This window comes from Lontra canadensis, unplaced genomic scaffold (genome assembly GCF_010015895.1).
Source record: "Lontra canadensis isolate GAN:19392208 unplaced genomic scaffold, GSC_riverotter_1.0 scaffold42, whole genome shotgun sequence".
Taxonomy (NCBI): domain Eukaryota; kingdom Metazoa; phylum Chordata; class Mammalia; order Carnivora; family Mustelidae; genus Lontra; species Lontra canadensis.
The window spans coordinates 187,130-214,542 of record NW_022631036.1 but is presented as its reverse complement, the minus strand read 5'-3'; the positions used below and the strand labels follow the sequence as shown (position 1 = coordinate 214,542).

At 35.2% G+C, this 27,413-nt stretch overlaps 1 protein-coding gene and 1 pseudogene across 3 annotated transcripts in view; one reads left to right on the top strand and one right to left on the bottom strand.

Annotated features, from left to right (window-relative positions):
- The window catches only part of STYX (serine/threonine/tyrosine interacting protein), a 41,025-nt gene extending 15,787 nt beyond the window's left edge, over window positions 1-25,238 (top strand). The window contains exons 3-11 of one of the 3 annotated variants that reach the window (XM_032871089.1): window positions 1,777-1,830; window positions 5,522-5,619; window positions 9,772-9,832; window positions 11,452-11,488; window positions 11,850-11,889; window positions 11,983-12,033; window positions 13,749-13,821; window positions 23,016-23,109; window positions 25,058-25,238. In XM_032871089.1, the coding sequence (XP_032726980.1) occupies window positions 1,777-1,830; window positions 5,522-5,619; window positions 9,772-9,832; window positions 11,452-11,488; window positions 11,850-11,889; window positions 11,983-12,033; window positions 13,749-13,821; window positions 23,016-23,109; window positions 25,058-25,131 (582 nt within the window). In that variant the 3' untranslated portion in view covers window positions 25,132-25,238. The remainder of the gene's footprint in view (window positions 1-1,776; window positions 1,831-5,521; window positions 5,620-9,771; window positions 9,833-11,451; window positions 11,489-11,849; window positions 11,890-11,982; window positions 12,034-13,748; window positions 13,822-23,015; window positions 23,110-25,057) is intronic. The other 2 variants (XM_032871090.1, XM_032871091.1) reach the window with 2 other exon arrangements.
- On the bottom strand, window positions 10,693-11,233 carry LOC116875687 (annotated as a pseudogene).
- Window positions 25,239-27,413: the final 2,175 nt, after the last annotated feature.

Sequence of the window (27,413 nt, the reverse complement as noted above, 5' to 3'; positions counted from 1 at the left end):
TTAAGTATTTTTAAAAATCAAGGTTATTTAAGGTTAATCATGGTTCTTAAAAAGATGGGAAATGAATTGTTGCCTTTCTTCCTTAGATTAGAATCATGGACATAGTAATATGTGTATATGCTTAAAGAATCACTTTGTTTTTCCTTATCTGAAAAATTGGGTACAATATTTTATTCCTTTTGAAAACTGTTTTCTTTGAATGTCTAGTTTAGATAAGTCCAAAAGAATTGACTATAAAGCAGATCACTCTTGAATAATTGTTCCTTTTTATGTCTGATTTCCAGTCAACTTCCATAATGAAGTCCTCCAGAAGCCTGAGTGGAATATTCCCCAAATGGAATGATAAAATGATAGTTAACCCTCATAGCAGTTTGTTTTTCTTTTGCATTTCTTACCATTTACAGTCACTCTGCCAACCCCAGAATCAATCAGTGTCTCCTGTTCCCAGGAGTACCTTGAATTATAAAAATCTATTTCTTTTCTCTATTAGTGAAAATTCTCTTTTTAAAAGTATCTGAGTACTTATGAGGCATTTTACTTAGTGCTGTGGGGAATGCAAAGATGATTAAATGTAATTTCTGCCCACAAGAAGCTGGTAGGAGAAATCAGACCTCTACACAAATAGTAACAATTTTCATAGAACTGAACTGAAAAATTACACTGTATTAATATCTAGGATATGATATAGCCCAACTAAAATCTTTCTATACTGAATTTACATAGAATAAATTTTAATCCAGTGTTTGGAAGGTATTTATTTAAAATTGTTGAAACTCTTGTCAGTAGGCAAACATTTGATACTGGTCTTTTTTAAACTTTGCAATAATACTTTTATTAACAATAAGTAACAACAGTTCTAATCTTGTGTCTTGTCCTACTTTTGATTTGGCTGAATAAGGTTTTGTGTAATTCCAAAGGGGTAATTTTCTTTATGCCTATTTTATTTCTAAACTATCGTAGAGACTATAAGTAAAATTAGAGATTTTTATTAATATGAAGGACAGTCATATAGGGGCACCTATATGGCTCAGTCAGTTAAGCACTGGGACTCTTGATTTTGGGTCAGGTCAGATTCTCAGCGTCATGAGACTGAGCCTCTCCTAAGGCTCTGTGCTGGCCAGGGAACCTGCTTAAGATTCTCTCTCCTTCCCACCTCTGTCTCTCTACCCTCCCCTTTCTCAAAAAAAAGAGTCACATAATATGATAATTTTACCCAAACTGCTTCTATAAAAAGCACTGTAGAAGTTCAGATATCTGACTTTTTTTTTTTTTAAGATTTTATTTATTTATTTGGCAGAGAGAGAGATCACAAGTAGGCAGAGAGGCAGGGAGAGAGAGAGAGAGGAGGAAGCAAGCTCCCTGCCGAGCAGAGAGCCCAATGCAGAGAGCCCGATGCGGGGCTCCATCCCAGGACCCTAAGATCATGACCTGAGCCGAAGGCAGAGACTTAAGCCACTGAGCCATCCAGGCGCCCCCAGATATCTGACTTTTCAGAACTATATTTAAATTTTAAATGTCTCATTTGATATATAAAACACATATCCATTTCTCTTCCCAGTCATTTGCTCTGTGTGGCTAGGAAATGTTCCCTAAATTACAAGCTTTTAAAGCAAATTACTCAGTGCCTGGCTAGCTCAGTCTGTAGAGCATGAGACTCTTAAAGCAAATTACTATAACAATTATGAAAATACTCCACAAATCCACTTATATGGTACATAGTTTGTATAGATTTAAGTTGTTAATGGTAAATATCTCAACTTTTTTTTTTTCCCCTAGGAAATTTTACCTGGATTGTTTTTAGGTCCGTATTCTTCTGCTATGAAAAGCAAGGTATGAACTTCGGGTTTGGTTCATCAGGAGACTATTAACCAGCTTTTTTGGAATAAATTTTTTTTAGTAGTAAAGAGTTTTGAGGGAAGGTCTATAAATATTGCATGTTACTCTGGAGTACCTACCTTTTTTTAAATCTTACTGGACCAGGGATTGTCAAGTGTGTCATCACAAATCACAAATAAGTATATTTGACATTTTAGTTACTCTTTCTTTATCAAAGGTAAATGTGTGTGTGTGTGCATGTGTATGCACTTTTTTGTTTTGTTTTTAAAGATTTTATTTATTTGACAGAGATCACAAGTAGGCAGAGAGGCAGGGCGGGGGTGGGGGGGGAAGGGAGCAGGCTCCCTGCTGAGTGGAGAGCCCGATTCGGGGCTCGATCTCAGGACCCTGGGATCACGACCTGAGCTGAAAGCAGAGGTTTTAACCCACTGAGCCACCCAGGTGCCCCTGCACGTTTATTTTAATTGGTAAAATCCTGGGTGCTCCAGGCTGTAAAGTGTTATACTATGTATATCTGTCTCCTATGTAGTCAAACTGAAACAGATTTCTTTAGTTAACACAGTTAACAGGGTAAATCTCATTTTAATATATGAAGGAATTCTGTTGCCACTTCCTAGAGGATTCAGTCCTGTGAATTAGGACAGTGCTACTAATTGGTTTTGAATTATAATGTGAAACATACCACATGCTTTCCCCAATACCCTATTTAGAAGTCAATATTCTTGTGTATGATATCTACCTACAGTAAGTTTTGTTAAAAAAAAAAAAACTGTAGAATTTTTAACTTTAATGATTTAATGTATTTATGAGTTTTCGATGAATAGGGAGTTTTTTTTTTTAATTAATTTCTTTGAAACTGGAAGCCCTTTTGACTGTTGAGGCATATATAAGAGTAAACCTAGTTTTGATGGCCTACAGCTAGGTTGGAAAGGGGGTGTTGGTGAAAATAAAAAGTACTAAGGAAAATATAGAGAACTGTTGACTTAACTGTAACTTACTTAAGATAAACAAAAATCAAATAATGTAGTATTCACAAAATACTGGCCTTCAAGATGGTTTTAGATTATTTGCTTTTTGTATTCCTATAGCATTTTAGAAATATACCTATTATAGTATTTGTCACATTAAACTACAAGTATTTGTTTACAGATCTCCTCAAAACCTCTTCCCCCTTGGGGTACCTGGGTGGCTCAGTGAGTTAAGCCTCTGCCTTCGACTCAGGTCATGATCTCAGGGTCCTGGGATAGAGCCTGGCATTGGGCTCTCTGCTCAGCAGGGAGCCTGCTTCCCCCCCCCCCCCCCGCCCCGCCTCGCCTGCCTCTCTGCCTACTTGTGATCTCTCTTTGTCAGATAAATAAATAAAATCTTTAAAAAAAGAAACAAAACTCTTCCCCCTCAATTTTACTAAGGTCTAATAATTAGACTGAGGAGAAGTTTCTATGGCAAAATTTGATTATTTCCCACTCTGAATTACCATAGTACAGCTCATATTCCTTTTCATACCATCATCTAAAATTTATATAACAATAACAAATAATAATAAAGATAAACCTTAGGGAATAAACTCGTTTTCTAATACTCATTTAGTTAAGTCTACCTTTTATTGCATTCAAATGCATTTGAACTGTTACTTTGTGTGCAGTTTTTCTGTAGTTTGTAGGTATGAGATTAGGTCATAATTTGGTTTATGTAAATGAAAGCCCATTAAAAGTTAAAGGTATTGTGTGCTATTCCTTTTGAGTCCTATTTTGTTAAGGTTTGTTTTTTTACTCAGTCTAATATGCCTTTAAAGCTTGTTAAAGCAGGTTTTTATCCATAGTTACATATATCTTCTGTGGTTTCTCACACTAATAAAGTAGATATGAAAACTTTATGTATCACAGATCAAGTATAAACAAGAATAGATGTTAAATACATTTTGGAGGTTTAATAAATGTGAATATGGGACGTTGATTAAATATTAATCCTACCAAATGCTTACCTCCCTTCTTCTAACTCAGGATGCTCTCAGGAAATAAGATAATTAAACTCTATCTAATCTCTGCCAGACATAGGAAAAGTTGCTGCAAAAATTAACATTTAAAACTTGAAATTCACATTTTTAGCTCAGGCTGCTATAATAAAACACCATAGACCAGTGGTTTCAACAGCTTTATTTCTCACAGTTGTACAGGCTGGGAAATCTGAGATCAGGGTGCAGCTTGGTTAGATTTTGGTGAGGTCCCTCTTCCTGGCTTAGAGATGGCTGTGTTCCTGTTGCATCTTCCCATGGCAGAAGGATGAAGCTCTGATATTTCTTCCTTTTATCAGGGCACTAATTCCATCATGGGGCTTCGCCTTCACGACTTCATCTAAATCTGTCTAATTAACTCCTAAAGGCCCCATCTCCTACTACCTCCATCACCTTGGGGGTTAGGGCTTCAACATACAAATTTTAGAGAAGCACAAATATTCAGTCCATAACAAATATAAATTACTCTTTGATTTCTCTTACAAATTATTAGTATTATTGTTATGGACTATTTAATGCAGAAAGTGGGAATTAAATATATAGGAGTATAAGCTGAAAGTATCCTAGAAAACCCAAGATTATGAATTCTGATTCCTCTTGACAGGATGATTTTGTTCTTTGATTTATTGAACAGATAATTATTGAACAGTTAATATATTCAAGGTACTGTTACACATATGTATATGAATCAGTGAACAAAGTCCTTGTTCTCATGCAATTTACATTCTAGCTATTAAATTAGTATGTCATGTTATATATATATGTCATATGTTGTATATGTATATAACATGCTGTGTACATTATCAAGCATATTATATTCACTGAAACCTGTAATCACTTGCAAATAAAAACTTGATCTATCTAAGATTGTCATATTAAATTGCTTTAAATGTAGAGCCAAAAAAGCCTCACAGAGTATAATATCATTTGGAGTTTCCAGTTTTAACTTAAAAGAAGAATTTTTAAACTGAAATGTTATTAGTCTGTGAACTGTATAAATTAATTCTGGCTTGTAGTAGAAAAAGTATATTGGGAGAGGCATGGTGTAGTGTAGAGATTTGGGCCATGGTACTAATAGCTTTTAACTGTGTCAGTGATGTTCAATAATTGCTTATGCCTTATAGTAGTCCCTTCTAAAAAATAAAGATTGTCAATTTACATACAGTAACTGCCACTTACTGAACACTTGCCACGTGCTCCAGGCATTGCGCCATACACCTGACATACATAATTTGTCACACCACTCAATGAAGAGGTTAGTATTTTCCCCGTTTTCACATGGTAAAACTGAGCCACAGAGCTCACATCATTAGCAGAGCTGGAATATAGAGCTTGGACTCTCATGACTCCAAAGCTCATGCCTTTAAACCACTATCTAGTATTGTTTCCGAAATAAATTATCTTTAAGGTCTCAGCAAGCTCTAAAATTACATTAAATAATCCTATTAGCCTTTTGAGGTTATGTAGTATATATTAATCTTGAATCACTGAAATACCTTGCTGATCATTTCAGGGATATTATTATAAAATTAGCTTTAATTACCTGTACTTAAAGTTCAGATATGGTTATACTAATTCTAATGTTCAGTCCTTATATATTTTCAAACATCTGTGTTACAATAAGATGATGTTTTGTATTTTAAACTATTTCTCTCCCTGTCTCATTTTTTATAGCTACCTATACTACAGAAATATGGAATAACCCATATAATATGCATAAGACAAAATATTGAAGCAAACTTTGTTAAACCAAACTTTCAACAATTATTTAGGTAAGAATTATTGCTGTGATTAATTAAAATGTTATGGGCAGCAAACGTAATGTAGTTTTTATTTTGATTGATTTTATTATAGCAGACTTCTGTACATAATCTGTTTTTGTGTGTGGGTGTTTGTGGTTTTTGTTTTTGTTTTGCAGTGGGGTGCAAAGCAAAGTTTATGTGATAAGTAAAGTGATAGTACAAAACTCCTGAAGAGGGAGAGACCCAAGAAGTTTGCCCTTAATATCTGTTTTATAAGGATGGTCATATAGTATATTATCTAACAAATAAGTTTCCTTTAAATTGCAAATTAGTAATGCATATAATGCAAAATTTTAAAGATTCAAAAGCATATACAGTATAACTGAAGACTTTCCCTATTTCTGTGCCTTAGACGCTCAGTTCCCCTCTCTAGAGGCATCTATTCTTTTTGAGTATCCTCTTTGGGTTATGTTATATATATAAGCATATTCCTATAGATAAACTTTTATTTTTTACAGTGGCTTTAAAATTGTTAATATATTTTAAAGATTGTTTCATATCATTACTTAGGTGCATTGGTTTTTTAAACTTGTATAGTAATCCATTGTATGGCTATACTAAAATTTATTCAACCTGTCACCTATTGGACTTTTAGATTGTTTCATCTTTTGCTAATATAGTTGCTGTTCCTATATATATTGTTTAATCCGTGTGTGAATATATCAGTCAGATAAATTTGTACAAGTGGAATTGTTGGATCAAAGAACGTGAGCATTTAAAATTTTAATGGATGTTGCAGATCGCCCTCTATTGAGTTGTATTATTTTATATTCCTACTCTGAAGTGAATGAGACTCTTTCTTCTTATCTCTCCAAGACAGAATTATAAAACGTTTTTAATTTTTCCCAATTTCCTAGAGTAAAAATGATGTCTTGCATAGTTCTAATTTGCCTTATAATGAGTGTGGTTGAGCATTTAATGGTTTTTAATGTTATTTTAACTTTATTTTAAAAATAAAGAATATGTATTACACATGGTACAAGAAAAGAATAAAAGAAAAACTATATAAATAAAGTAAGTCTCTTTCTTCTTCTAAACCCAGCCATCTAGCTTCTCTCCTGGGAGGCAGCTACTATTAACCCTTACATATAATTCTAGAGATATTCTGTATGTATATAAATGCATGTAGTTAAAACTATTTTAATGCACTGCCTTATTGTTTGTAAAAATGAAAGCAGCCTGAGTGTCCATCAGTATAAGACACTCTAAAGTATATTGTGTAAATGTATAATAGAATACTGTAACCATGAAAAAGAATGAAATATTTCTAAGTGGGTTGATTTGGAATAATCACTAAGATTTATTAAATTATAAAAGCAAGGTAAATAGCCAAGTGTATACTCTCATTTGTGTTTAAAAATATATACAGTATATTAGGCATATATTCTTGTACATGCATAGAAAGTTTTCTAGGCTAAAAGACCAGAAATCTGACTGTGGTTGCTTCTGAAATGGGAAATTCAGGGTCTGGAATGCTAGTGGGACCTATTTTTTTATTGCAGGTATTTTTATACTGTTTGAATTTTTTACCATGTGTACATATTTTTCAGTTAATAAAAACTTGTTTTAAAAAAGGAGTGTCTTGGGGCGCCTGGTTGGCTCAGTGGGTTAGAGCCTCTGCCTTCGGCTCGGGTCATGGTCCCAGAGTCCTGGGATCGAGCCCCGCATCGGGCTCTCTGCTCCGTGAAGAGCCTGCTTCCTCCTCTCTGTCTGCCTGCCTCTCTGCCTACTTGTGATCTCTCTCTGTCAAATAAATAAAATTTTAAAATGTTTAAAAAAAAAAAAAAGGAATGTCTGTATTCTAAAATGAAATAGATTGAATGTTTTTCTTTTTTTTTTTTTTTTAAGATTTTATTTATTTATTTGTCAGAGAGATAGAGAGAGTACAGGCAGGCAGAGTGGCAGGCAGAGGCAGAGGGAGAAGCAGGCTCCCCGCTAAGCAAGGAGCCCGATGTGGGACTCAATCCCAGGACGCTGGGATCATAACCTGAGCTGAAGGCAGCCGTGTAACCGACTGAGCCACCCAGGCATCCCAGATTGAATGTTTTTCTAATTAGAAAAGAAATCATTGGTCTTGGGGTGCCTGGCTCAGTCAGTTAAGCATCTGTCTTGGGTTCATGTCATGATTCCAGGGTCCCATGATCAAGCCCCGCATTGGGTTCTCTGCTCAGCAGGGAGTCTGCTTCTCCCTCTCCCTCTTCCTTTCCCCACTGCTGCTTCTCTCTTTCTCTCTCTCTTTCTCAAATAAATAAAATCTTGGAAAAAAAATCCTTGTTCTTTATAGATACTTTGGAAAATACAGAATAATGCCAAGAAGAATATAAAATCATCCATAATACCACAACCCAGAGGAAACACTTTAGTTAACATTTTGGCATATTCCTTCTAAATCTTTATTATATGTATGTGTATTATGTCTACACACAAATAGACTTCCCTATATTAAAGAAAATGCCACGATATTTTAAAATGCCATATTATACATTTCTAATTTTTTTTTTCAAGGAGCATGTCCAGTTTTATTATACAATTGAATTATACAATTCAATCTATAATTGCAAAGTGTCTGAGGTCATTTCTTAAACCACTGCACAATACATGCACATATATTTAGAAAACTTAAAAAAAGTCCTTTAAAAATTTGTGCTTCAATAGGATTTATTCTATTTTACTGGCCAAGCATAAAAAATATACTCCAAATATACATTTCTAATTTGTCTAGAGATTTTGTTTTTTGTACCAAACTGTCCTGGGTACAGCTTCTTTATCCTAATGGAATAATCCTTTCTCCTTAGATTTGGAATATTGGCTTATAGATTGATAGTTCTGCTAATAGATTTAGTTTTGGTTTTGTTTTTTAAAGATTTTATTTTTAAGTAATCTCTATACCCAGTGTGGGGCTCAGACTCAGAACCCTGAGATCAAGAGCTGCGGCTCTGTGGATTGAGCCAACCAGGTGCCCCTATGCTAATAGTTTTTGTTTTTTGGGGGTGGGGGTTCCTTTTTGTTTTGTTTTGTTTTTAAAAGTACACTCCACACCCAGCATGGAGCCCAATTCAGGGCTCGAACTCAACCTGAGATCAAGATCTGAGCTAAGATCAAGAGTCATGTGCTAAACCAACTGAGCCACTCAGGCACCCTGACTGCTAATAGTTTTTAACATTCAAAATGACATGCAGTATAATATTTTAGATTAACTCTGAATTACCTTTTTTTTTTTTCCCCTGAAGCAGTGTTTTATGTAATAGTTCAGTCTACACAATCACTTTTGGATACAGTCATTGTCTGATTCCTTTTGGTTTTTACATTGGATTATCCTTGGATACTGATTCAGCTTCTCTGTGATAAACTCTGAATTCATTGAAGTTGTTACCACCTAAATGATCACTTTACTACTTTAAGTGATCACTAAAGAACTGTATTTTTAAGGCAATATTGACTTTTAAAAAAATTTGTGACGTAATTACTATAGTTGTATTAATAGGTGGTCTAGGATCGGTTAGAAAGGGAAGGTTTTCACAAAATAAAATAAGCCTGGCATATTAATAATGTCTTATCTGTGTTTTCCAGAGTGTAAAATTGTATAGGACAGGTGGTCTCTTGGTTGATTTTCCTCTACTGAAGGTTAGTTCAGGCAATGAATGTTTGACTCATTGCTCCATTAAACTTCTATTTTGATTACCTTCTTCTCTTTCAGACTTTGGGCTTCCTCTGAAATGTCCTCTGTAGCATTGTGAGGAGGGGTCAGAGGGCCACTCAAAGAAGAATCTTCTAGTCCATGGGGAAGTTAGTAGAAAGAGAATAACAATAAAGAATACAGATACTTTTTCTCCATATTCTAGGTCCATTATGATTTAGAGGAAAGTATTCTTCGTTCATGTGATTTTTTTCAGTTTTAATGAGATAGATTTTTTTTATACAAAAATATCAGAAATATTAATTTATTATTTAAGGCTTTAAATGCTGTGTATTTAAACAATATAAAATCTGTGACCCAGTTCTTGGGAATATGATACTTTGAAAGTTGTTTTCCATTATTTTCATAGTTGTCGAGAAATTTTGAAGTTTTTTATACAGAGTTTTATGTGCAGGTGTGCTTATCACAAAATATTCTATTTTCAGGTATTTAGTCCTGGATATTGCAGATAATCCAGTTGAAAATATAATACGTTATTTTCCCATGGTAAGTAGTATCAAATGCTTTAATATCACTTAAATTTTATGATTTGACTTAATTATGGTTCTAAAACTAAATAATGAAACGAATTCCTTCTTATGCTACTTTTACTTTGTTATGACTGAAAATTGTGGGATTATATATTAAAGAATATTTATTTATTTATTTATTTATTAAAGATTTTATTTATTTGACAGAGAGAGGGATGACAAGTAGGCAGAAAAGGAGGCAAAGAGAGAGGAGGCAGCAGGCTCCCTGCTGAGCAGAGAGTCCGATGCGGGGCTCCATCCCAGGAGCCTGGGATCATGACCTGGCCAAAGGCAGAAGCTTTAACCTGCTGAGCCACCCAGGCGCCCCTATTATTATTATTATTATTTTTTTTAATTTTATTTATTTGTCAGAAAGAGAGAGGGAGAGAGAACGAGCACAGGCAGACAGAATGGCAGGCAGAGGCAGAGGGAGAAGCAGGCTTCCCCGCCGAGCAAGGAGCCCGATGCGGGACTCGATCCCAGGATGATCATGACCTGAGCCGAAGGCAGCCGCTTAACCAACTGAGCCACCCAGGCGTCCCTATTATTATTTGTTTTAATGCAAGACACTGAATGTTTTTACTGAGCCTTTTAGTTTATAACATGAGGTAAAAGGAAAGCCATTTCTCCTTAACATATTTTACATAGCTGTAGTAAAATATTTCAAACTTTAGGGAATTATAATGGATTATCTACATTAAAAGTTGGGGATTGGGTAAACAATATCTGAGTTCTTGGGTTTTCCATTTGACTCTTCCCTTATAATCGTAACCAGCTCTAATTAGTTACCTAAGTTTCTTCAAGGCTGTGTTTTATTGTTGCTGATGTCTTCATATCTGAAGCATTGCTATTTCAGTCAATATCTACTAATTCTGCTTCAAAAATTAGTTTTGCATTTGGTGGAATTTTGGCATCAGGCTGTCCTTTTTTCCATAAGCCCATTCTGGCTCAATCTCTAGTCGAGACTTTTCTCCTTTACTCATAGATAAGAGTGCTTCATCCTATCGTCTGATAACTTTGCCTATTCTAACCTTAACACTTTTAAAGTCTTGGCATTTTTCTTTTTCTTTAACTTGTTTGAAGATTAGTATCAAAAACAGTCCCATCCTGTAGTGTTCCCTTATGCCAGCAGTGAACAACATCTCCCTTTTTGGGAAAGGGTTTTATCTCCTTTTTAAAGGAGTTAGATCTCTTTTTTAAACCCATTTTAAAGTGGGTTTTATCTCCTTTTTTAAGAACAGATTTTATATATTTTGGTGGACCCTCATCCAGAGTCTCTTCAGACTTGGTTTCTTTGGGTTTATCTTCATTAAGCTTCACATTTTTTACCTGCTCAGACACTTATACTTTCGGTACCCTTGAAATACTTACTTTCAAGCCTACCTCTCTGCCTGCTTGTGATCTCTGTCTGCCAAATAAATAAATAAAATCTTAAAAAAAAAAAAATACACACACACACACACACACACACACACACACACACACACCAAGAAACGTTTTCAGTATATTTTGTTTTACCATCTGTATATTGTGTATCTGATTTATGCTTGTATTAGTCCACATGTTTTATTAAAACACACTGTCTTTTGCCTTCAGACTAAAGAATTTATTGATGGAAGCTTACAGACTGGAGGTAAATATTTTCTTACTCAGTATTTATTTTTAGGGGATTATGTGTTACAGTTAATGTTTTAGATAACATTTGTCCTAAATGCAGGATATGAAAGTTGCAATTGCATATAATAGACTATTCCCAAATTTATATTTTCCCAACTTCTTGTTTCATTTGGATAGGCTTTCTTAAATTTCCCTATATAACTTATTTTTAAGTCAGCTTTAAAGTCTAATAAATATCCAGGTGTGGTATGTGTAAAAAATAAAATGTTTAAGAGAAGATTTATTTTACTATGGTATAGTATATGGTTTCAATATATTTTAGTTGCTGAATTAGATGTTTTTTTTTTTTGTCAGAATAACTATTTCTTGTTTTTCAGGAAAAGTTCTTGTCCATGGAAATGCAGGGATCTCCAGGAGGTATGAAGTTAGAGATTATCTTTCTTTCTTTAGCATTTAATTAATGAGCTGTGTTTTCTATTTTTTTTTCTAAAATTTTTTCCCCCTCTTCAGTGCTGCCTTTGTTATTGCATACATTATGGAAACATTTGGAATGAAGTACAGGTAAGAAAGTACTCTGAAACCTAGCCACAGTTTAAATTCTCAGTAAAATGAAGCTTAATGGAAACAGTTTGGGAGTTTGAAGTTGATATCCTGATTTTGTCATCTATTCATGTTGATTAGGCAGGCTCTTATATTCCATGATTAGTCTCTTAACCTTTATAGCTCATCTACCTTGAACAGATCTACTTAGGCTAATATTTTGTGGTTTTACAGAGGTAGTGCTAAATGTTATTAAGAAGCCAAGGGAGTTATAGTTGGGAATAATTATGGAAAACTAATTATTTACTGCTAGAGAATTGTTTAACCCAAGTTTAAAAACTCTTAAGACATAGATGTTATTGCTTCCCTTGCTTAAAAGGCTAATTTATTATATTTTCCTTTAACAGTAGTTGGATCAAAAATTACCTAGAAATTGTTTCAGCTTCTATTCACAATTCATTGTAGTCTTTCTTAACCAGAGTCAGCTTTTCCAAGCATACTGCCTAGATAAAAAAGAGCCCCAAAACAAAAACCTGGCCAATGTACAGTGTTTCCTTTTTTAGTGTATCTTGTACAAGTTAGAAGTCTTGTAATCATTGACAGCTCCTTGTCTTTCACGCTCTTCTCCCAAACTTACCCATTACCAAATCCTGTCTCCTTTATGTCTTCAAATATACCTTGAATCTCTCTCTTTCTCTTCATCATCATTTAATCCCACCTCCAGTCATGTCTCTGTTGGACTCTAACAGTGGTTAGTGGTTTCAGGTACTCTTTCCTTTTCCAGTCTGTTTTTTTTCCCCACACTACTTTTAGAATGATCTTTTCAAAAGATAAATCTGATTAAATAATTACCTTACCCCAAAAAGCTCTTAAAAGTTCCTGATCCTTAATAATTCTTATCAAGGCCATGAAACTTTGCATGATATGCCTGTGTCAACCTGTCCATCATTATACCATGTTCCCTGTTAACTCTCTTCATTTGAGCTGCATTCAGCATTGGATCCATATTCTTGACACAGACTAGACCTTCAGATGCTTTTTTAGTTTGTTTGGTATCCTTTAAGTTTAAATTTTGATGGAAATTTTGCTTTAAAATATCAGTTGTTAGTATTATTTGAATACAAATGCTTTGCTTATTTAATGCTTGGTAGACTGTTTTATATATTCTCTTTATTATTTGGTGTCTCGACAGTAATAATAGTGAAAATAGCTTCCATATATTGGGTCTTTGCTATGTGCTAGGCTTTATTCTTTATTCTTTTATTCTTTGCTATGTGCTTTGCTATATTCCAGGCTCTTTATCTCATTTAAGCCTCACAACAACACAAGAAAGTAGATACACTTCTTGCTTAAACAATGATAAAATTTTGAGCACGTACTATGCAATAGATGCTATACAAGGTGTTTTATACTTAAAATCACCCATCTTCATAATAGCCCTCCAAAATAGGAATTATTATAAACCCCAGTTTATGGACAAGAAAAATAAAGCTTAGAAAGTTGAGCAGTTCCCTTAGAACACAAGCTGTTAAATAGAGGGATGGTGATCTTTCATCTGCCCATCCTGTTGATTTTTCCACTACAGCTTGTTACCTCTCTGTAGCACAAGTTTTATGATTATGATTTCCTATTTAGGTAAATTTTTGGATAAGTTCCTATTTTAGGTAAATACTAAAAAAATTGAGATTAATTCATGAAATAATACCGTCACCTTACTTTTCTTTTTTTGTTTTCAGAGATGCATTTGCTTATGTTCAAGAAAGAAGATTTTGCATTAATCCTAATGCTGGATTTGTCCATCAACTTCAGGTAACTTCTTTGTTCCTCCTCTTTAAAGTAGTCAGAAAGGAGGATAATTAAAATCTTTTGTCTACATAATTTAATTAGAATTAATTTAAAATTAAATTAATTTAATTAATAGAACTTAATTAAAATTAATTAAAATTAAATTAATTAATAGAATTTAATTTTTAAAAATTTATTTATTTTTTTAAAAGATTTTATTTATTTGAGAGAGAGAGATAGCAAGAAAAAGCATGAGTGGGGGATGGGGAGAGGGAGAGAAGCAGGCTCCCTGCTCACCCCATCCTGATCACAGGCTTGATCCCAGAACCCTGAAATCATGACCTGAGCTGAGGGCAGATGCTTAACTGAGTAAGCCACCCAGGCACCCATAGAATTTACCTTAAATACTTAAAAATTTCCATAATCTAATTTTATTTATTTCATTATTACTATTATTTTTTAAGTTTGCTTATTTTAAGTAATCTCTATACCCGACATGGGGCTCAAATTCATAATCCTGAGATCAAGAGTCTTGCATGATCCTCCAACTGAGCCAACTAAAGCACCTCCTAATAGGATTTTTTTATTCAAGTTTACATTTCTAGTTAAAGGTATTTTCTTTTTTGTTTTTAAGTATTTTCTTAAAAGCTGCCATTACTGTGAAAAAGGGGTTAAAGGCACATTGTTAAATGTAAGATAAAATAATTTGATGTTAGAGGAGTCCAGGATGGCGGAAGAGTAGGAGACCCTAGTTTCATTTAGCTAAATAGCTATCAAATCATTCTGAACACCTGCAAACTCAACAGGAGATCTAAGAAAAGAAAAGCTACAACTCTATAAATAGAAAAGCGACCACTTTCTGCAAGGTAGGAGGTGTGGAGAAGTGAATCTGAGAGGATATGTGGGAAAGTAAACCTCAGGGTGGGCAGAGTCAGGGAGAGTGAGCCACAAACCATGGCTCAGTTAGGTGAGTGCTTTTTGAGCAGGGGCCCAGCAAGCTGCAGAACCGGCAAGACATCCCTTCCTCTCCTGGGAGCAGAGGCACGATAGCCCACCACAGAAGTCTGCAGGGTTTGGATGCTGGAAACAGGTCATGGTCTGAGATAGAAACACTCAGTCACATGCTGGGTGAACACAGAATACAGATGGAGACCAGGGAGACAGGAATGATTTATGCTTTTCTCTGAGGGCTCATTGAGTGGGGCCCCGAGCTTTTGGCTCTGGGGCCAGAGGTTGGAAGGAACCCAAAAAACTCCACCGCAAAGTTGCTAGAACTCATATAGTAATTCACCAACATGGCAGGATATAAAATCAGTGCACTGAAATCAGCTACATTTCTATACACTAACAATGAGACAGAAAAAAGAAATTAAGGATTGAGTCCAGTCCTGCTTGCAATTGCACCCAAAACTATGAGATACCTAGGAATAAATCTAACCTAAGATGCAAAAGAATCTATACTCAAAACTGTAGAATACTCATGAAAAAACTTGAGGAAGACACAAAGAAATGGAAAAATGTTCCATGCTCATGGATTGGAAGAACAAATACTGTTAAAATGTCTATGCTACCTAGAGCAATCTGCACATTCAGTGCAATCCCTATCAAAATACCATCAACTTTTTTCACAGATCTAGAACATATAATCCTGAAATTTCTTTGGAACCAGAAAAGACCCCAAATAGCCAAAAGAATGTTGAAAAAGAAAACCAAATGTTGTGACATCACAATTCCATCCACAATTCAACCTCTGTTACAAAGCTGTAGTCATCAAGACAGTATGGTACTGGAACAAAAACAGACACCTAGATCAGTGGAACAGTATAGAGAATCCAGAAATAGCCCCTCAGGTCCGTGGTCAACTAATCTTCAACAAAGCAGGAAAGAATATCCAATGGAAAAAAAGTCTGTTCAACAAAATGGTGTTGGGAAAATTGGACAGCCATATGCTGAAGAATGAAACTGGACCATTTCTTACACCACACACAAAAATAGACTCAAAATGGATGAAAGACCTCAATGTGAGACAGGAATTCATCAAGAGTCCTAGAGGAGAACACAGAGAGCAACCTCTGACCTTGGCCACAGCAACTTATTACTAGACACTCTCCAAAGGCAAGGGAAACAAAAGCAAAAATGAACTATTGGGACTTGAAGATGAAAAGCTTTTGCACGGCAAAGGAAACAATTGACAAAACCAAAGACAGCTGACAGAATGGGAGAAGATATTTGCAAATAACATATCAGATAAAGGGCTAGTATCCAAAATGTGTAAAGAACTTATCAAACTTGGGCACCTGGGTGGCTCAGCTGTTAAGCTCGGCCGTTGAGCATCTGCCTTCAGCTAGGGTTGTGATCCCCAGGGTCCTGGGATTGAGGCCCACATCAGGCTCCCTTCTCAGTGGGAAGCCTGCTTCTCCCTCTCCCACTCCCCCATGCTTGTGTCCTTCTCTCTCTGTGTCTCTCTCTGTCAAATAAATAAATAATATATATATTTTTAAAGAACTCAGACTCAAATAATAACCCAAAGAACAAATAATCCAATTAAGAAATGGGCAGAAGACATGAACAGACATTTCTCCAAAGAAGACATCCAAATGGCCAACAGACATGAAAAAATGCTGAATATCACTCAGCAGCAGGGAAGTACAAACCAAAACTACAATGAGATATTACCACACACCAGTCAGAATGGCTAAAATCACCGAGTCAGGAAATGACAGATGTTGGTGAGGATATGGAGAAAGGGGAACCCTCCTACACTGTTGGTGGGAATGTAAGCTGGTGAAACCTCTCTGGAAAACAGTCTGGAGGTTCCTCAAAAGTTGATCCAGCAATTGCACTACTGGGTATTTACCCTAAAGATACAAATATAGGGATCCAAAGGGGCGCCTGTACCCCAGTGTTTATAGCAGCAGTGTGCACAGTAGACTATGGAAAGAGCCCAGATGCACATCAACAGATGAATGGATAAAGAAGATGTGTATACATGTACACACACACACACACACACACACACACACACACACAAATGGAATATTATGCAGCCATCAAAATTGAAATCTTGCCATTTACAACAATGTGGTTGGAACTAGATGGTATGCTAAGTGAAGTAAGTCATCAGAGAAAGACAATTATCTTGATCTCAGGGATATGTGGAATTTAAGAAACAAAACAGGATCATAGGGGAAGAAGGGGGAAAAATAAAACAAGATGAAATCAGAGGGAGACAAACCATAAGAGACTCTTAATCGTAGGAAACAAATTGAGGTTTGCAGGGGTTGGGGTGGAGGCAATGGGGTAAATGGGTGGTGGACATTAAGGAGGGCATGTGATGTAATGAGCACTGGGTATTTTATAGAAGATTGATGAATCACTAACCTCTACCTCTTAAACCAGTAATACATTATATATTAATTAAAAATGAAAAAATAAATGATAGAAATTTCTTCAATTTTTTCTTTTTTGATTACACACATATAATCATATGCTATTTTATATGTTTTATATTTACTGTTTCAGATTTTAAGATTTTTATTTATTTGGGAGAGAGCAAGAGTGAGAGAGAGCACAAGCAGTGGGGAGGGGTAGTGGGAGAAGCAGACTCCCTGCTGAGCAGGGAGCCTAATTCAGGACTCAATCCCAGGACTCCAAGATTATGACCTGAACCAAAAGCAGATGCTTAACCAACTGAACCATCTAGACACCCCATCCATCCATCCATGTATCAACTTTTGTGGTGCAGAAGATATACTCAAAAGACAGTAAGATAAACCTGTGAAATATCTGATTAAACTAGTTTATTTTTTCCCAAGAAGGAAAATCAAAAATTGAAGAATGTCCTTTATGTCGTGGATTGTCTCAGGGGCCTCTGGGTGCCAGTTGGTTAAGTGTCTGCCTTCTGGCTCAACTGTAAAAACATTGTCTTTTTACATTTATTTTTGTATTTGAAAAAGTAATAAAAAATACATGTTAAAAAATTCAGCAATATATATACAAGTCTAACTGCATAATCTTTTCATATGCATATGTACAAATATGTATACATTACAACTTCATATGATTCCATATATATAAATCTTTTAGGTTATTTCTAGCCTTTGATTATAAATAATATTGGGAGACGTATACATCTTTGTTTATATCTGCAAATGTACCTGTATGATTATATGTATAATGTGGAATTGCCAGGTCAGAGGCATTTGAAATTTAATGTTACCAAACAGTCTTTAAAAAGGCTGAAATAGGGGTGCCTGGGTGGCTCAGTTGATTAAGTGTCTATCTTCGACTCAGGTCATGATCCCAGAGTCCTGGGATCAAGCTCCACATCAGGCTCCCTGCTAAGTGCTCCCTGCTTCTCTCTCTCTTTGTCAAATAAATAAATAAAATCTTTTAAAAAAGGCTGAAATAAGTAAACCACCAGGAAACAAGGGGTACGTGTTTCCTAATAGTTCCTGTTCAGTATCAATAGCCAAAAGCGGGGCGCCTGGGTGGCTCAGTGGGTTAAGGCCTCTGCCTTCAGCTCAGGTCGTGATCCCAGGGTCCTGGGATTGAGCCCCACATCGGGCTCTCTGCTCTGCAGGGAGCCTGCTTCCTCCTCTCTCTCTCTCTCTGCCTACTTGTGATCTTTGTCTGTCAAATAAATAAATAAAATCTTAAAAAAAAAAAAAATAGCCAAAAGCATTTTACCAGATTTTCTGATCATTGCCATCATGGTGATAAAAGTGGCGACTCCTGTGGTTTGCCCATTCTTCTATCAGATTGTTGGTCTTATTTCTCTTTGTTTTATAAGAGCTTTTTGTATATTAAGTAATCTATCTTTAGCCAACTGATTTAAAATGCCGTGTTTATTATATACCAAATTCTGATCTATAGTTGGGTCTGTTTCTGGACTTTATATTCTGTTACATTGCTCTGCTTAATACTATAACTGTATCAAACAATTTTAAATGCTGTGTTGTTATATAAATAATTTGTGGCATAACTCAAGATTCCCTCATTAATATTCTTGCTAGAATTTTCCTGGCAAGTTCTTAACATTTACTTTTAGGTGTGAACTTTGCTGGAAAGAGCCCTATAGTTTTTAAGTTCTTATTATGTTCACAGTTCAAAATAATTGACACCTTTACATTTTTAGTCTTCCTAAGAATATATTCCATTTATTCAAATCAGTTTGTGTTTTAAAGTCTGTATTTCTTAGGAAATTTACAGTATCCTGTATTCAACACAGTATACTCAGCACCATAGGCAGAATCTTATTACAAGGAGTTACTCCTCCTCCACTTAAAAGCCAGAGGCCTTATTTATAATGGCTTATAAATCTCTACATAAAGTAGTTCTTTACCTCTCAGTTCTAATCTACTATCCCATTTGCTTACTATGTATGTTCTAGTCACACTGACCTTCTCATAATTCATTGAAAATATTTGCATGTTCTCATGTCATGGCACTTGCTCATATTTCCCCACACCTAGAATGCTTTTCCCCAAATATCTGCATGACCTGTTTCCTTAATTTTCTTTTGACTTACATTATTGCAGTTGCTTTCTAACAGGAAACTTGCTTCTGCCCTTAACCCCAAATCTCTACAAGTCAAAATGTTAGTTTGGACCAAAATGGTAGAAGGGGAAGAGGTGAGAAAAGATCACATTTTGGATTTATTTGACTGTATAGCTGACAGGATTTGCTGATGGATTGGATGTGAAGAGAGGAAATTAGGATGGATTTAAGCCTTTCTGGAAGATATAGAAGAAACTGCATGAAAAGGTTTGAAGGGAGTAAAATTGAGTTCAGTTTTGGTCATCTTAAGGTTGAGAGGGCGTTGGAGAGTAGGCAGGTATGTAAGTCCAGAGTTCATGGAAAAGAACCATGTATCTAAGGAGTATCAGCATATAGATGCTGTCAAAAGCCCTGAGACTAGGTAAGATCACTAGGGGAGTACAGGTAGAGATTTTCAAAACAGATCCTAATGCACTCCAACATGTAGAGGGTGGGGAGATGAGAAATTAGTAGACGAGATTGAAAAGAATGGCCAGTGAGATAGGAAAACAAATATCAGGGTGGCTTGTTTGGGAAGTCAAGTGAAGAAAGTGTTTGAAGAAGGAGGGAATGGGGACACCTGGGTGGCTCATTTGGTTAAACACCTGGCTTTTGATTTTGGCTCAGATCATGATCTCATGGGTCATAAGGTCGAGCCCTATGTCAGGCTCTGCATTCAGTGGGGAGCCTGCTTGAGTTTCTCTCCCCCTACTTCCTTCCCCCCACTCTCTTTCAAAATAAATATATAAATCTTAAAAAAGAATGGGGAGTGATTCACTATATCAAAAGCTGATAATAGGTTAAAGAAGATAAGGGCTGAGAATTGACATTAGGTTAGGAACATGAGGTCATTGGTGTCCTTGACAAACATTTTATGGAAGGGGGAGGATAAAATAATTGCTCAGAGTTCAAGAGAAAATGGGAAGAGAGGAATGTAAACAGCAAGAATAGATAATCCTAGGAATTACACTTGGAAGGGGGAAACAGAAGTGACCACAGCTAGAGAGGAAACTAGGGTTATTAAGGAGGATTTTTGTTTGTTTTCTAAAATGATAGGAAGTATAGCATACTTGCAGTTTGGACCTTTTCAAGGAGAAAAGGGAAAATTGATATTATTCCAGGATTGGGTAGTTGGTCTATTCTCTTGATTCTGTTATATTTATTCATTATTTCTGTGCTTTTATTTTTTTTCTCTCCCATTGAGCTGATAGTTGGTATGTCATCTCTTTCATTGTTAGGTTACATTTCTTCCATGAGTCCTTTTTATTTCTTTCAACTCATTTCAGAAATGCCATGCTCATTGGGCACCTGGGTGGTACAGTCAGTTAAATAATCTGCCTTTGGCTCAGGTCATGATCCCAGGGTCCTAGGATTGAGTCCTACATGGGGCTCCCAGCTCAGCGGGGAGTCAGCTTCTCCCACTACCCCTCCCCCCTGCTCCTGCATGCTCACTCTCCTTCTCTCTCTCTCTTACTCTCAATAAATAAGATCTTTAAAAAAAAAAAAAAAGAAAGAAATGCCCTGTTCATTATTTCATGGAGAATTAATCATTTTCATCTGCTTCTTGGTGCAGTTTTGACACTGTTCTTAATATGACTTTTGATTGTAAAGTTGCTTTTTTCCCCTTGTGACATCTTTACGCTAAAACCTACAATGGTTCCTTTTTGATTATTGGTCATCTTGGACCTGGAAGTATTCTTTTTAGAACAGCTATTTGCCCAACAATAGAATGGTGGGAGACAACCTGGACAGTGGTTGGGGAAGGCAGATAGCTTTAATTTTCTACTTGTTTTGGAAGTCTTTCTCACCAACACTTTTCTCTGGTGGTTTAACTCAATGAGTAAGAAGCAGAGCCTCTTAGGTCACACATTTTTCTTGTTGGTATTGATAAACAGCATGCACATTAAAACTGCCCAGGGGACAGGACGCCTGGGTGGCTCCGTTGGTTAAGCAACTGTCTTCAGCTCAGGTCATGATCCTGGAGTTCTGGGCTCCAGTCGAGCCTGCTTCTCCCTCTAACCCTCCCACTTCTCATGCTCATTCTCTCTCTCACACTCTCTCTCTCAAATAAATAAATGAAGTCTTTAAAAGAAAAAAAAAAAAACTGCCCAGGGGAACCTAACCTAAGCCAATTAAATGACAATCACTAGGGGTGGGACTTGAACGCATATGTGTATTTTAAAATTCCTCAGGCGAGGGACGCCTGGGTGGCTCAGTAGGTTAATTGGGCTCAGCAGGGGGAGCCTGCTTCTCTCTCCCCTCTGCCTGCTTGCGCTCTCTCTCTCTCTGACAAATAAATAGGTGAAATCTTAAAAAAAAAAAAATCCCTCAGGCAATCCTCAGGTATGGCCAGGTTTGAGAATTACTGGTTTAGTTTTTATTTTTAGCTAAGATCAGATACTTGGCTACATACAACCCAGTTTCTCATCCATCTTACTATACATACACCCGGCTAGTAAAAGTGGCATGTGTGGGCATTCACATTTCCCTTAATACGCCCTTGCTCATCCCCACACTGCCCACTTGTAGTTCCTATAATACTGTGCAAGGGCTTGTTAGTTTTATCTTAGATCCACCATCTTATTTTGGAGCACTTTGAAGTGTACCCATTTTGCCTAATTTCTGCAGTCAGGCATCTTGTGTGCCTACCTTGGTCTGGTTCCATTTAAAGATAATTTTTTTTATTGTGAAATATAATACACATATAGAAAATTCATGAAATGTAAATAAACATTCATGTAACCACCACCAGTCAGGTCAAGAAATTGAACATATGCCAGGGTCCCAAAAGCCCTTGTGTTACCCCTTCCTAACCACCAACACTTTTTCTCCTTTTGTAAAGGTAATCACTATTCTGACCAATTTGTAATCACTAATTTTCATTCTTCTCATATTCAGGGTAATGGATATTTCCTTCTTTCATCAGATAAGGAGTTCTCTATTTTTTTTCTCAGAAAGGGGAGAGGGACAGAAATCCCTTTATTCTTCCATCTTTGGAAGTAGAGGACTATTAATTTTAAAGAATTAGAACACCAAATATATATTTAAATCCATTAGATGCTTTATAGTACTCTCATTTTAAAAATATTTTACAACTATATAAAATCTTTACTGAATTTTATTTCATTTTATTTTTACAATTATTTTAAGAGATGCCTGTTTGGGTTGTTGGATGGAGTGTGTGTGTTTTAACAGAGAAATTAGAGATCATATAGCTAACACCCCAGTGGCAGAGAACAGATACTGCCTGACTAGCAGTTTAGTATATGATACCCTAGTTCAAGCTGATAACCTGATTTGATTTATAGTTTCTTCAGTACATGTGAAAGTATGAGATAGGAATTTTATTTTTTTAAGAGCTAGGAATTTTAAACTTCAATTTTTTCTTTATAAAATTTTGAGAGGAATGGGAAGAGTGGCAGAGGGGGAAGGAGAGGGACAAGCAGACTGTACTGATTTGGGGCTCTATCCCACAAACCTGAGATCATGACCTGAGGCAAAACCAAGAGTCCACTGCTTAATGGAACGAGCCACCCAAGTACCCCTAAACTTGCATCTCTTAACAACAGTATGGCACCAGATATTTCAGTATAAACTAATACCAATAATGTACACATTAATCACTCTTTTGGGTACCCCAGAATTTAAATGTACATTCAAGTTAACTAAATCTTTTTCAGGAATATGAAGCCATCTACCTAGCAAAATTAACAATACAGATGATGTCACCACTCCAGATAGAAAGGTCATTATCTGTTCATTCTGGACCCACAGGTAAGGATATTTATCATTTTGGAGAAGGTTGGACAGAAATGATGATGATATGAAGTAGAAAGCACCTTTTGCTCTTTACAAGTTATACTGAACAGTTTAAATTATTTAGAAAACTTTGGGTAGATTATTGAATTTCACACAAGATAACTGCAAATTAATTTTATAAAGAATATGAGTATATTATATTGAGCTTCTGCTGTGTGTACAGCACTGTAGCTGGCTAATAGAATATGTTAGCTGGAAGATCAAACTTCTACTTGGTTGAGTTTAAGTCTTTAGTATAACTGCTGTAAAGATTAAAATAATAGGGATCTGGAGAAGGGCCTCTAAATACACTCAGGTGATCTTAATAAAAATAAAAGTGGTTTAATAAATAAAAGTGTGTTTCAGGTTAAGTTGTGTGACTAATGTGAACTACCCATTTTTCTCCTTGTATTTGAATCCCTTCTCCCTTTCTTCCTTATGTCAGAGAACTCCCTTCCCCTTCCCCCAAAAAGAATATTTTCAAAGTTAATGATCCAGGCATGGTCTCAAAATCTTCTATCTTCCTTTTCTAAGACCTTGCTACACTTGTCTCTTTTCTTTTTTACGGAATCTCATTCTATTTCAGGTCCGTATTGACCTCCTATCCATACTTTTCCTTGGTCTATTCTATACATTGTAGCCAGATTTATTTTCATAAAAGATAGTTCTGATGTATTTTTCCTGTACAGAATCCTTCATTGGTTTAATTCCTACAGAAGAAAACACAGAGCATCATAGTGTATGTAAGGTGTTTCTGATCTTGGTATCTCTCAGTGTTCCTCTTTATAAAGGCACTCCAGAAAACTGAACTAATGGTTTCATTTGTGTCTTTTCTCTAAGAATGCATAGCATTCAGTGTATCTACCCTTAAAAACTTATTTTACATGTTATGCCTTCAACAGAAATGATGATTAACAGTCTTCCTCCAATCCCTAGTTATTTGAAACTCCTAGAGAATTTTACTTTTACCTCCTCACTTTCTGCTTTGCATTAGTTATTTATGTCTCATACCTCTTTTAGATTGTAAGTACAGCATTTCATCTGAAATTCAGCATAATAGCTGTATTTAGCTTTATGGCTAGCTTATTTTCTGCTTTATTCCATTGTCTTGATACCATATTCCCCCCCTTTTTAAAATTAATCTAACAGTTTAATGTTAGTTTCATATTAGAATCCACTCTCTGAATTAACATTATTACCGTGATTTAGCACAACCTTTCGGGCATAACTTTAAGGCTGTGCCATTGTTAGGCAGATAATATGGCAGATCTTTTGCCAGTTTAGTTGTTCCCTCGTTTTCCTCCATTGAGACTCAAATTTTTTTGTTGTAACTATTGGTCATATAGTGATACCTTTGATTCTATGTGAGAAATTTCTGTACTAGCAGACTGTGATGTAACGAGTAGATAAAATCTCTTCTTTATCTGCTGCATGCCATCTTTTCTCCCAGCTCTAGACTTCTTGGTCATAAAACCACAGCTTCAGTGGAGAAATATTTTCAGCAGTGTCTATGAAAGCAAAAAGATAATTATATCTACAAAATAAAATTTTACAAATACAAAATTAATCTCTTAAATTTTGTCATAGGTTTATGGTAGCTAAAAAACTTGGTAAGCAAACATATGGGTACAATTCTCTCTCTTAACAATTCTGTTTTCAAACTGTTTTAAGAATGATTGTTATTTATAATACCTAAGACATAGTTAATTCTCAAGAGGGGAAATATATCCCATAATGAAGATAAAAGCTGTTTAGTAATTTGTAACAAAAGATTTATTAATATTTTACTAAAAATTCCGTCATGGAATTCTCATAGTGCATATACATAGTAACGCTTTATGAAAATGAAGTTTTACTAGCTATAATGTTCTAACAAATGAGTTTAAGTTCCCATTATATGTTATATTTGTGCAATAATTTTTAGGCAGTTTGAAGAGAACACATGAAGAAGAAGATGATTTTGGAACCATGCAAGTGGCGACTGCACAGAATGGCTGACTCGAGCAACATTAGAGAGGATGTGAATTTCTGTTTGGGAAGGAGGAAATACTAGAGACAATAATAATGTAAAATGGTAAAAACACAAGTCTTTTTTTTTTTTTTTTTTTAATTGTATGTTGCTTCCAGGCGTGTTTCTCTGCAACTTGTTGAGCAACATTTTAAGAAGATGTTGGACTTCTGCAATAGATGGCACTGATGGTTTTACTCCTTTCTTCTTTTTCTTTTTTTCTTTTCTTTTCTTTTTTTTTTTTTTTTACACTTTACAGTTTTATTATAAACCAAGAATTTTGGACTTGCAAAGAGGTATTATTGCAATAATGCACTTTTCATACTTGAAATTTATTTGTAGGATATAAAGTTATTACTTTAAACAAAATGCAAGTTAGGGGGGATTTGTTTATAAAATCTGGGTAATTTATAACGAGAATTTCCTAAAGTTTGCTAATTCATTTTGTGTTCTATATATTACATTTTAAAAATAATTTTACAGTTCACTTTTATGATGGAACCTCTTACGGAAACATTAACAAATGCAGGAATCTGCCACATTTCTGTTTTAGTGTAATTTAGTAGCTTCATTACCCTTTTATTATTTTTAAACTAAATACCTTATTAATAATCTTTGAATCATGACATTAGCTAACTCTTACTTTAACATGATCCAAGTATTGCTTCCATTCCTCTTCCTAATTTGTTTATTCTATAGAAAAAAAAAGTTTAATGAACAAAGGAAGACGTTTTGCTTGGTAATACTAAAAAACTAGGAGTTTTAGACTTTTGAGTCACTTTCCTTTTTTCTTTAAAAGCCAAATGTTGTTTGTTCTTTTTAGAGTTGTTTAGCCCATTTTTTCTTTGTCCAAAATAGTTCTGAGTAACCAATGTAGCATTCTTTGTTTCTAAATGAAGCCCAAAAAAGAAAAGTGCCTTGCATCAATAAAAAAATAAATCTACACCTTTAAATTAGTATGTAGAACAGTACAACATTTTTAACATTTTTCTGTAATTTCTTTTTCTTATTAACTCTAAGTTAAAACAGAGGTTTAAGGAAACCTCAGTAAATTATTAAAAATATGGAACATTTACTTCATTTTATGTTGTCTTAATGAGTCTGTGAGGTTGTTCTGGCTCAGCAGCTTTTCTTTGAAGATGCATTTATTGGGGAAAGTGGTTTGTGGTAAACTTCACTGTATTTAAAATTAGTGTTTTAATTCTTCACGTTGAGTTAATCCAAATTTCCCCCATAATTTGCATTAGCGAAGTCATTTTATGGATCCTTAATGCTCCATATTTTTATTTATACATATAAAGATTGTTCTAAGAAAAACATTTTTGCTATTTTAAGTATGCCACGAGGAAGGAGAGGAGTGTTTTTAACTTTTTATAGTTGATTTAGGGTAGCACAAACAAAACTCGTTTATATCTCACTTTTCTCAGTCCTCTCTTGAGGTGCTTTACTGATGGGAATGGTTTCCATACGTTCCCTTGGTACCAATAGGTACTATGCAAGGTAACCCATTACACGAAGTTACTTCTTTGCTTTTTTCCCTGCAATGTAATATAATACAGTTAAGAACTTTTTTTTTTAACCCAGTGTAACAGGAGATTGGAAATTAAAATTGCTTTATTGAGTTAATTCCTGTTGACCCAGATGGTATTCCTCTTCTGATTCCCTTCCCCTATTTTACTGCCCTGAAAACAGCCTATTATTAATCCCATTGTAGTCTTGTATTCTGTTGTGTAATTAGGTCATTTGGTGTGGTAGTCTAGTAGAGTCAAGATTTGCATTGTGTTCAGAAAATCCACTTGGCAAAGTGCCAGATGCAATCTAGTATCTATGATGCTTCTTCATTTGGTGGAAACTCGGCTTAGGAGAATCTTTGTTATAGTACATTTAGGTTTTAAAATGAGGGAGTTAAGATTTTTAAGATTAGTTTCTCAAATACACATATCCTCTCTAGTAGTTGGGCCAAAAATACAGATTTGGTCATTTATTAATTTAAAGCTGGTAATCTTCCACTTTTTCTAACCACTGTAATTTTTATGTTGTCACTGAAGTGCCTGCCCAGCACTGTATATTAAAGACTGTCTCTTGAACACTAGGAAAAGGGACTATCATCTTCTTGAGTACAGTACTAATGGGGACGAAGCATGAAGTTTATTCTTTTTTCATGTAAGAACACCCCAAGTTTGTTTTACCTTGGATCCATTCTTCCACCTAATATTCAGCCAGTTCTGGTAGCTCTTCTAATCTTTCTTCTTATTTGGTTCCATTTCTGAAA